Source organism: Strix uralensis, chromosome 3, assembly GCF_047716275.1.
Source record: "Strix uralensis isolate ZFMK-TIS-50842 chromosome 3, bStrUra1, whole genome shotgun sequence".
In the NCBI taxonomy this organism is placed as follows: Eukaryota; Metazoa; Chordata; class Aves; order Strigiformes; family Strigidae; genus Strix; species Strix uralensis.
The window spans coordinates 70,521,035-70,533,016 of NC_133974.1; the positions used below are offsets into that span (position 1 = coordinate 70,521,035).

General features: G+C 40.2%; 1 protein-coding gene across 1 annotated transcript in view; it reads left to right on the forward strand.

Annotated features, from left to right (window-relative positions):
- The window catches only part of NOX3 (NADPH oxidase 3), a 42,613-nt gene that overhangs the window by 27,608 nt on the left and 3,023 nt on the right, over window positions 1–11,982 (forward strand). The window contains exons 10-11 of the mRNA XM_074864791.1: window positions 690–852; window positions 8,767–8,913. Coding sequence (XP_074720892.1) covers window positions 690–852; window positions 8,767–8,913 — 310 coding nt within the window. The remainder of the gene's footprint in view (window positions 1–689; window positions 853–8,766; window positions 8,914–11,982) is intronic.

Genomic DNA, 11,982 nt, shown 5'->3' on the forward strand with positions numbered 1-11,982 from the left:
CATCTCTAATTTTGACCAAAATGAATGCCTTAGCATCAGCAATATTGATTATAGGAGGTAGCAACATAAACAAGCGTTTCTCCTTACACATTTTGCCTTTATGTCAGATATTAAGTACAGTATTATTGCCAAAAATATATTTCTGAAATATTGGATTTTTCAGAAAGAGCTGAGAAAATAGTAGTTTACTTGCATATGATGCCCTCTTTCTTGCTTTCTCTCTTATCACTAACACATATAGAGAACTTTTCAAAATTATTAATATAATCTGTTCCTCTTTACTTTGATATATACAATATAGAAAATAAAGCTCTAAAACAGGATGCTTTTCAGTAATTCGTAATCAAATATGCAAATTCCACAGCTAAATTTGGACATGCAATTATATGACTAATCACATTTCAGAAAGCCAGAAAATTGCAATTGCATGCTTAAATAGATGGCCAGGCCCCAAACCCACATGGGCGCTCTTATTCTCTCACTTCAGAAAAAACAGTTGCTTTGCTATTAAATGTCACCCACTGAAAATTAAATGTGTTTGTATGGGTAATTTGTGTGCCAGCTTAGACATGTCTTTTCTCTTTTATTTTAACAGAAGTTCAGTTTTGAAAATATGTAGTCCAACAAATTTTAACCTTTCTGTCATTTTATATGTTGCTGACCATTGACTAAATGTCTCGTTGCTGTAGACTGTCTGTGGATGGACCATACGGATCTGCAACCACAGACGTCTTCCACTACCAAGTGAGTGTGTGCATTGCAGCGGGAATCGGCGTGACGCCATTTGCCTCTGTTTTAAAATCCATTTGGTACAAATACTGCAACCCTAAGTCAGTACTGGTGCTGCAGAAGGTACGTGGGAAAGTTTATCGCTCCATCAAAAAGTTCTACAAATGAGCCTATTTTGCCAGTTGAGAGAAGCAATTCAGAGCTAGAGACTCACATGAGTGCTTTAACTTGCTCTCAGAAGCAGTCACTCACTTTCTAGCTGCCTCAGAAGCTGTTGTGGGGTAGGGTGTCCTGAATTCATTGTTACTCCCTGAGGAAGAAGGTAGCCCTAGCTGCAGTGGTTTTAGTAAAAGCTGAAGAATTAGATTTTCAATAGCAACTGGAGATAAACGTGGACTGTCTTTCATAGCAAGACAGGTAGTTAGAGAGCTAGAAGAGAAATTTGTCCTCTTTCCTACCAAAAATAAATCCTGCAAGGTCATCTCAGACAGAAGCGAAGGGCAGCACTTTCTCCTTGTCCAGTTGCAGGTTTTGTAAGGGCCCTTTGTCTTCATGTCCTGGTCCAGAATGCTGCATTCAGCAACCACTAGCTGCTTTTCTCACCTTGCAAACTCAGGATATTAGCCAGCATAGAAGGAATAAAAAAAGGCATTTAAGCTCTGCATGAGATGCATGTATCAAGATGCATATTACTGCCTCAAACCACTTTAACTATTTTGTTGAAAAAATGTATTGGGGTCTGTAAGGCATGGATGGCACCAATTAGGTAACATACTCTTGATTTGCTAACCTGTTATACATCTTCTGCTAAGGATATGTGAGGCAGCACTGGAGGAGGATAGGTGAAAGAGAGATAATGGATGAAGTAGTGTGAGGGATAAAAAGGTAACAGAGAAAAAAATCAGCATTAAACATTCTCTTCCCTATCCACCATGGCAAATGGTAGTTTGTGGACCTAACAGCTTCTTTTAGATCATTTTCCAATGTAAAAGCTGAATCAGGAACTGTTCAACATTTCACATTTAGGGACAAATGCTGAAATTGCATTGGAGTGGACAGATCTCTGAGAGGGTCAGTACATACAGAGCTGATTGCAGGACCAAGGGGCTGATCTTTTTAAATGAAAGAGTTAAAACTGGCATCTTAATGACAATCTGCCACTGAAAAAGCATCTGGGATTTTAGTAACTGAGGAGTTGAGGACAGGTTCAAATTGCCAGGGGGGATCTTTGAGGCAGAAAAAGCACTGAGAAGGGAGGGAAATAAAAATGAAAATATGTGCTGGATGTGAAAAGAAGTGTATTTGCAAACACTATGACTGTACCAGAAAGATCTTTTCCACTGGAAGGAGAGCTATATATGTATATACACATTACATATGTATATTCTATACGTATACAAGGAAAATTGTTATTATTGTCATTGCTGTTATTATCTTAAGGGGAAAAGAACAGAATTTAACTATGCATTGAGAGTACAGTATACTCACGGTGTCCATCTATAGCTTAGGAAGAATCTTGGGTAAGTTGCCTGCAAAGATAAATGCATGGTGCATTCTGCCATGGTTTTTTACTATAGAACTCAGTTTTTCTGAATTCCTGCAAAATACAAAAGTATCATGATTTCTATATGTCCTTTCTCTATATCTTGGCTTCCTTATTGGTGCAGTGGGAACAGTGATGCTTATTTTTCACAGGTGTTATGAGGCTAGGCTTCATCGGTGCTTGTAAAATATTTTGAAAGCCTGGATGAAAGGTCCTGGGGAAGTTCACAGCATTACTTAAAAAATTTAGCAGTCATCTTAGTGAGAACGATTAATCTCAGGGTAGCTCCACATTTTTTTTTCCATTGGTTAAAAGCTTCCACTTGTGGTATAATTACAAATAATTTAATCTTCCTCAAAGTATTCAGCACTCTCTTTCTGCCATGATGAGTACCATAGAAATGTCTATTAAGGAAATAAATAAGAGGTTTTTCTTTTTTTAACAACTTCATTTTGATTTGAGTACAGCTATCATTACGCTTATTGAACTAATATTTCTTAGTGTTGCCCACATACGGTTGAGATATAAATACTCATAGCTTCCATAATGTCTGCAGCTGTATAATTTAAAAAACCCAGCAAATCAAAAGGAGTACACATTTATCTAATTGATTCTTCACAATTAAATAGCCTTAGAGCCTTCATTTCCCTATCATTTTTTGTGATGAGGAAGGGCACTACTACTAGTCATGGCTGGAAAGTTTCTACTGGCTTTAGTTATGCATAAAATGATCTTTTTTTTCACATTAGTGGTCTCATTTTTCAGATCAATTGCTGCTGAAATTGATAAAATTGTACTGATCCATCAGATGCTAATATCAGCAAACATCCACTTTCTCTTTTATCCTATATAAGGACATAAGAAAGGTCCTACTGAGTGTCACGGAAGATCCATCTAGCCCAATATCCTGTCTCCAACAGTGGCTCTTCATGAATGCTTAGGGAAAAGTATACAGACCAGAAAATCATACAGTGATAAGTCTTTAGTGGACACTTTCTCGCCTTTGAGCAACCTGCAGTTCAGTAATGTCTTGATACAAGAGCTGCATCTCTGTGTTTAATATCCCTTAGTAGATTTTTCTTCCATGAATTTGTCTAATTGCTTTTTGAACCCATGTAGACCTTAAACAACCACAGCATGTTGTGGCAGTAAGTTCAGCTACATACTGTGAGGAAGACAAAACCAGCTTCTTCCACTTGCTTTGAGACTGACTGTCCCTGCCTGAGGTAACCTTCTGCTTCAAGCTCTACCCCAGCCCACATCCTTCTTCACAAAACACCTTCTTCCAAAGACCTAAAAACCTGGGCTCTTTTTGCTGTCAAATGTAACCACCTTTCTGAACTCTGTTTGAGAACAGTTTAAGACTCTTGATTCAAATTTGGGGGTATTAATTTGAGCCTTGTCCTGCATTTATACGAAAGGCTGCTTGCTGCCACACTAGCTCTAAGTCAGTGCCTCATGCAGGCTGCCAAACCCCCGTCTCCTGCATGCCCTGGGCTGCAGGCACTGCTGTGCCTTACCTGTAGTAGCCCACTGGATCAATTAATTAGGCTAGGAAGATCTCTGATCTTTTTTGGTATGCTGCAACCCATGGGTGATGTGGTACACTCAGGAGCAGGAAGGACTGGGGTTTTGCAGAGACGTGCCCAGCTGCAGGTGTATGAGGGTTCTTCAGGGACTAGTCATGTCTAAGAAGGAACAACAAGAGTCAGGGATGAAGGTGGCTCCCTGGGCATCCCCTGCTTCACCATCTTTAACACCCCTTTGGTGTCAAGCTGGCTTTGCCCAGAGATGCAGCTCCACCTCTGTCTTCAGGGAGGAGGGAGAAACAGACGGATGGTCATCAATAGATAATTATTAATGACTTTCCACATGATGGAAGCTGATTTACGAAGTAGGTTCTTTCACCTTAGAGAAAAGAAGTATCAGAGTATGCTCTTGTCTGTTGTACAAAATTCAGGATGTAGGAAACTGAATGATAAATACGCATGCATTGCAAGGGAGCAGAGTATTACAGAAACTAGTGACTACTCAAAACCCTGCATTACAGATCTGATTAATAGCAATACTGCACCTAACTCAATTTGCAAAAAGAGCACTTGGAAAATTTAAGACAGTTTACTTGGGCAAGCCATCAAGCTGATGAATGTAGTCGATGGGTTAGGGTGGGTGGAGACTAATGAAACATAAATCTAAACCAGATTTTTAAGGGTCCTAAATAATTGCTGTCAGTTAATAGTATGAGGCTTACAAGAAAAAAATATAGGATTCAGAATAATTGTTTAATTATAGAAATGCACTGATGCTGGCTTTATTCTACAGTTTTTATAAGGATTAATTTTATTGTGCATTTATTGTATTTTAATTATACATGTAATATGTTGTGCTATGCTATGGGTAGTCAGTGTAAAGAAAGAAAGACTTCTTCGTAAACACCATTTATTTTAACATATTATATTAGAAGTCCTCTTTGATCTAAGGGAAATGGAGACCTTTTACCTATAGGCCATGCTTCTTCACTACCTCTTTTCTTTCTAAGATTATAATCATGGCCAAAAATACTTCTTATAATGGCAGTCTTTCTTCATTAACAAATGCTTTCCACCTCTAATGTGAAAATTAGAGACAGTGCAATGGGTACCACTTCAGCGGAACCACACCAGTGATGAGTTTCAGGAATTTCTGCAGCTTCAGAAAGCTACATCCTTTCTCAAGAGGGCTGTGCCAGAGGCAACTTGACCCAGTTTGGTTGGACTGGCTGTTACTGTGACAGCCAGGTCTACAATCAGCTAAAAGCACTCCTTCAAGTTCTATAGCCTGATATTCTGGAAACCAGTCCCTCATTTCAGAGACCACATCATCTCAACTCATGGTCTAGCTTTTCTTCCTCCTTCCCTGAATAAGCTTGGCTCCCAGTCCTGCCCACATGCTCCCAGTTGATACCCCATGCACAATTCATTATTCTAGAAGCACATGCCTCCTCTCCACACATGTGTACTAAATATACATACCCATGAAATGAACTACTGAGAAGACTTGAGAAATAAGAAGATCAAGTAGTGGCTGGGGGAAGAAATTTCTCACTACAAATCAACAGCCACAATGTGATACAGACTGGCAGCACTCAGTGGGTTCATTTTCGAGACGCTGAGGATGTGGAACAAGTGGGGACCTCTGAATTCAGACACAAAAAACTACATAAAGGTTAAGACTATAAATCTTATCTAGTTTTGGTGATTTAAAATAGTGCTTCTGTTGGTCAAAAAAATAAATGCTATAAAGTCAGTGGGCTTGCTTTTTCCTCATAACTTATGCCAGTGTAAATCAGCAGCAACCCCCTTGTAAAGGAATGAGGTTATATTTAAGGCAAAACATTGAAACAGAAGGGGAAAAAGCAAACAGCCAAGATGGTTGGTACTAAAGTTCTGCAGACAGTCCTATTCCTGGACTGTAAAAATACCCTGCTCAACTCTGAATGCTTTATCTCTGTTTCCTGGGATCATACTTCATTTATATTTCTTACAGAAACCACAGATGGTCCCTTACAGTACACTCAGATCTAGGAAATATCTGAAATTACTGTTAGTCTCTTTCACCAAATCTCCAATGAAATATGGTATTACCGTATTTTTCTCCCGCCACCTTACCAGAAGTCTGACAACCTAATATATTAAATCTTCGGGAAATCTCTTGACAGTTTTCTGGTTTCTCCTCTGATTTCTCACTTCAGAAGTGTCTAATATGCATCTTTATCTCATTGACCCTATGGAAAAGGGCTACAATTTCCAAATCATCAGAGCTCCCACAACAATCGCCTTGGGGAGAGACCTTCCAGATTACCTTTGATATTGAGGTATAATAAAAGACAGAGGGGCTGGTGAGCACAAAGAGAGATGGATTAGAGGAAATTAGGGGATTTTGCAACAAAATAAAAATCACAGTCACAATAAAACAAGTTCCAACCATCCTTTTGTTATAAGCTTATACATTGTCCACCATGCTGTTCCTTTTTCATCTGAAATTGTGTATTTTCAGGCTTCCTTCATGTTTGTGAATTATTTCTTTAGAGGCACTATAAAAATAATTACACTCAAAATTACATTGCCCACAGATGCTCATTCGAGATCTGGTGGCCTCTGTTCAAAAGTAATGATGGATTGTGTGGCAAGAGCTACAGAATTCGAGTTATAAGAATTGCAAGCAGATTTGGCTTATAATTGTGGTTCAGCCAGGCATCAGGGTATTGCCTGGGCAGACACCCAGGGAATGTCAGACATTCAACTCCTGGGTGGTGCAGGAACTCCCAGTCTAGTCACCTACACAGCTGGCCCGGCTCAAGACAAGGGACTGAGCTGAAACCAGGGGATGCGCTGTACTCCCAATCCCCTTCGCAGCACAGCACTGGTGGAGGAGATTTCCAGGTGGGAAATTCTGACTGTCCTGAAGACTCCCTAAGGTAGCTCCTGCTCAGCCTAGGACAACTGTATGTCTCAGTGCGTTGCTTAAGATCCTGAGAGGGCAATCTCACCAGTTCTGAGGCTCCGCAGGCAGTTCCTGCTGCAAAATTGATTAATCTGTACACGGATAAGACATTTGCAAATGATCAGCAGAAACTGTTCCTGCAGAAGTGGTCACACAGGACACTCTTTTATACATAGTTAATTAGCTAGTAGATGCTTTGTATGTAGTTAAGACAATAGATCACAATAGATCATGCACCTGCTGGGGTGGTCACAATGGTCCCTGGGCCAGCTGGCTATAAGAACTGAGCAGAAAAAGGGTTTTGGAGAGTCTCGCCTGATCCAGCTAAAGATGCCACAGCAAGGACTCTTGAAATAGAAACTCTCATCATCATATGGACAGTGTCTAACCATCTTGTTTGAAAGATTTTATTCCCTATGCAAGCATTACCCTTTGCCAAGATCCTAATAAATTAGCTTTTTTTTCCCCTTTTTTAAAAACAAACTCTCTGTTCTGTTTGTGACTGACAGCAGTAGAGAAGGAATAGACAGAAAGAAGCCATAGGAATGATTACAGGATGGAAAATTAGCCTCTCAGTGACAGATCCCAGGAATGTTCACTTTACCATAGAGAGGATTATAGGATGACTTGATCCCAGCCTCTAATTTCTACCTGAGGAACAAAACTTTAATAACAGGCTCTCTAATCTGATAGAAAACTAAAACAAGATCCAGCATGTGGAAGATGAAGCTAGAGAAATCTGGATGAGAAAAACTGCAAATTTTTCATAGAGAGAAGGTTTTCAACCAATAGAAAACCCATCATGGGATAGTGGTTCATTTTACCCCTTTGGCAACTTTAAAATTAGTTTCATGTTTCTCTAGAAATTATATGCTCCAATTTAAACAAGAAATACATAAAAAAAGAAGTAGGGGCATTCTGTAGCCTGTTTTATACAGGGTATCTGACTTGAAGGACATACTTGCATCTTTCGATCAGAGCAGCTGTTAACCTATGTGTATCGGGTCTGGCTGAGCCAGAATTGGTTTTCCCCTGTAGCAGCCCTCATGGTGCTGTGTTTTATGCTGGGAGCTGGCAGGGTGTTGATAGCACACTGGTGTTGTGGCTACTGCTGAGTAGTGCTTACACAGCACCAAGGCTCTTTCTGACATTTCCCCCCCCACAGTGGGATGGGGTGGGCAAGATCTTGGGAGGGGACACAACCAGGACAGCTGACCCGAACTGACCAAAGGGATATTCCATACCATATGACGTCTGCTCAGTATAAAGCTGGGAGAAAGGAGGAAGGGGGTGGGGTCACCCTTGGTCCTCCGAGGCAACCACTACGCGTATCGGAGCCCTGCTTCCTGAGAAGGCCCGACATCGCCTGTTAATGGGAAGTAGAGAATAAATCTGTTTTCTTTTTTTTGCTTCCGCGCGCGGACCTTTGCTTTGCTTTGCTTATATTAAAACTGCTGTTGTTTTACCCACAAGGGTTGTTTTGTTTTCCTATCTTATTTTCTTTCCCTTCTTTGCCCTATTGAGAAAAAAAGGGGAAAGGGGGGGAAAGTGATAGAGCAACTTGGTGGGTACCTGGCATTTAGCCAAGGTCAAACCACCACACTATGGCATAAGGTCTTGAGAAACAGGAATTCCTTGCTTTAGTGTTGAATGAAACTGAAATTCCATTTTAAACATAACTGAAAATAAATCCAAAATTTCAAAGAATAATCAAGTTATTTGCAAGAAATGCAGGGCTAGGTATTATAAGTCAAAGCTGAGATGCACTGGCAGGGGGCGATGGGAAACTTGTACATCGCCTATCTTCACTAGTACATTAATATATTCACTCAATCTTTAAGATGAAAATGAAATTTTTAAAAGATAGAAACTACATCATCAAAATGTGTAATTATGTTTAAAGTTACAGTGGAGAAGAGTCCCACACTATGCGGTTAATGAGTTGAAACAATCATTAGGAAGTTTTATTGACAGTTTGCTTCTTGTTAAATCTCTTTACTTTTATCTGACAGGTTTATTTTTACTGGATTTGCCGAGACCCATCAGCATTTGAGTGGTTTGCTGATCTTCTGTTCCATTTGGAAACAAAAATGGCTGAAAAAGGGAAAACTGATTTTCTAAGTTATCATATATTTCTTACTGGCTGGGATGAAAGTCAGGTAATAATTAAACTGTTATGAGTCTGAGTTAATGTACCTTGCTTTTCCAGTATGGTAACATATGGAACAGGAACAGCTGAATAAATGATGGATGAAGCAGAGAGACAAAGAGCTGTAAATATAAAGACACCAAGCCGTCTGTTTCCATCTCACATTTAGGAAAACAGGAATGGAGAAATCAAGCCAGTGATCCTTCCAGTCCTATATCTTGTCTTGGGCAGGGCTGATTACCAGATGTCTCACAGAAAAGTGCAGAGAGCCTTTCAGGAACTTGTGAAGGGACATTTTGTCCACGTCTTTGGAATTGTCTTTAAATAGACTCTGGCATTTTTGTACTGAAACATGGAGGGTTGTATAAAAAGTGTTGGTTTGGTTTACTCTTATTATTTACTATCATTTTTGTTATTCACATATATGTCCAGTGCACTTTTGAAACTTGCTGCACACAGAACATTTTGGCAACAAATTCTATGGGGTGATTCATGTTGTTTGAAAAGACATTTTCTCTGATTGACTTTAAATTTGCCATCTCATAATTTCTTTGGATCATCCCACCTCGAGGCACTCAATCCTTAGACTGGGTGGATTTTATTCAAATTCTTTAGTCTTTACCTAGACCCAAATGAGTTGATTTTCTCTCTCTCTTTTTTTTAATGGATCACTCAGATCACACTGTGATCGGAGTTAGGCACCTGCCAGAAAAGCTCTCAGACGAAAGCCTTTGCTCTACTATTTTATTTCCTGCTGTCTGTGTTGAATGAAGGACTGTCTAGTAGAGATTAAAAAAATAGATTTCATAGAGCTTTTCCTTTCCTGCCTCTGCTGCCACAAAAAAAAAAAAAACCCCAAACAAAAACCCACAACCAAAAAAACCAAAACCAAAACCAAAACAAAAACAAATTGTTTCTTTCTGCTTTCCTTAGGGCTTCTGTCAAGTAATGAGGTATGTGCATAAAGTTGTATTCAGAAAAATCTACTCCCATCGTGAAGTAAATGGCAGTTATAGAGACTACCACTCTGCATTAGCAATATCACAGGGTATTACCTAAAACCTGCTTTGAAAGAAGCTATTGAGGAACCTAACAAAAGACAAAGTTTCCCTCATCTCTCAGCTGTCATCATCCCACTTCCCTCTTGGGCAAACATCAGTCCAGAAATCAGGTAGGGAGACAAATACTCTTGCTGGGATGTCTGACTCTCTTCACTTGTATGTTCTGCACTTTTCTGAAGTGCTTCCTTCTTCTCTTCAAGCCCCATCATCCAGCCTCCTGTCAGCACTGCCTCGTTATCCTGTGCTGCTGGTTAGTTGACATAGGAGCATCCCTGAAGCTGTGCTGCCTCTCTGTCTACACTGGTACTGCTCTTGTTCCCATACCCCCCCAGCATCCCACCTCTAAAGGGCTGTGGGGGAAGAGGAATGCCCTTCAGTGGCTGCTTCTACTCTGACCAAGCCCAGTGAACTGTTCTAGGTAACAACTCCACTTTCTTCAGACATCCACAAAGCTCCCTCATCTTATAGGTCTTACTTATCTTTACCAAATTCCAGTTCATTATTCCTCAAAATGTGAGCTTCAGCACCACCAATATTTGGATGATGCTTTACTTCTCCCTTTTAGCAAACAATAAAACCTACATTCTCCCCATTCTCTCTCCGTCTCACCATATAGATGACCAGTAGTTGGGTGAAGCTGAATCCAAGTAGGATGGGCAATTTACACCTTCTAGTGCACCCTCCACTACTGGCAGGTGTTTACTCCTCAGACACAATGTTTTTTCAATGCTTCAGATTCTTTGTAGATTCCATGTTGGCAACGGATGGTCAGATATGGCACATGTCTGCCTCTGCTCAGACAAGAAATCATGTTTCAGCCTATTGATCCTTGCAATGCCCCTGACATTCCAGACAACTTAATGCTGTGAGCTACAGCAAGGGCTAACACCAAAAATCCTTGAAAAGTTCCACTTAATGTTAACAGAAATAGCCCATCTGCTCAGTAGCACAATTTTGTTGTAAACAATTAAAAAACCCTGCAGTTCTCCACCTCCCACTCCTACCAAACACCTTACGTTCTTTCTTAGACTATTTCAAGTCCTCCATGACATTGGCCCAAACTAACAAGAAGAACCCTTTAGAAACATGACCTCTTGTGACAACTGTGCTTGACCAGAATAATTGAGTTGTTAAGCAACATGGAAGACTCATTAGCACAAGAAATACACAATATTCCCAGGAAATGGATCTAAATTTCAGCAGCCACTTCTGCAAGAGATGATAATGATGCCTAGTTCATGCTAGGGCTTGAACTAAATGCAAAGCCCATTTTTTAACTTAGCTTTCCTCTGGTAATTTCTTGACAGTGATAGTAATGATGATAGTCTGTAGTGAAAACAAGCATATTACTCCTACACAATAGCAGCACAATTAGGAGAGATGGTGGTTTTGTTTTTAAATGCATCTGGGAAGTACTCAGATAGCATGGTAATGGGTGTAGCATAGGAGCTGAGAGACACTAAATGCCCACGAAAATCAGGATTTGTTTTCTTGGCACTGAGAGCTGTGCAGCTCATTTAGTTCAGTGCTTCACCCGAGCTGATCCACTTTCTGCACCTGCCTCCACCTGAACAGAAGAGTCAAAACACTCAGTTTTACCCCTGCTGAGCTGGTACATCCGCTGTCTTTTCCATCAGCAGTAGAATGCTCTGGACTTACTTAAGGTGCATGTAACTGCTAATATTTATTGTCAAACTCTGTTACAGTACACTTTGCTCCCCTTCCTAAACTCCAATGAGGCCTTAAAATGGTGACTGTCACTTCAGGATCTGCAAGAAGGAAGTGTAGGGTGAGATATTCAATGGCTGCAGAGATGTTTAGGAATCTAAGACCTGCCTGTAAAAGTGACTGAGGCACTTAGGCCCAGGCCAGTAAAGACTGTTATTTATTCCCAACCCATTTCAAACATTCCATCTGAAGAAACTGAACTCCTTTGAGGTATTGGGCACTTTTGGAAGTGCTTTTTACAATTCTAGTAATATTCTCCTCTCCTCTCCTCTCCTCTCCTCTCCTCTCCT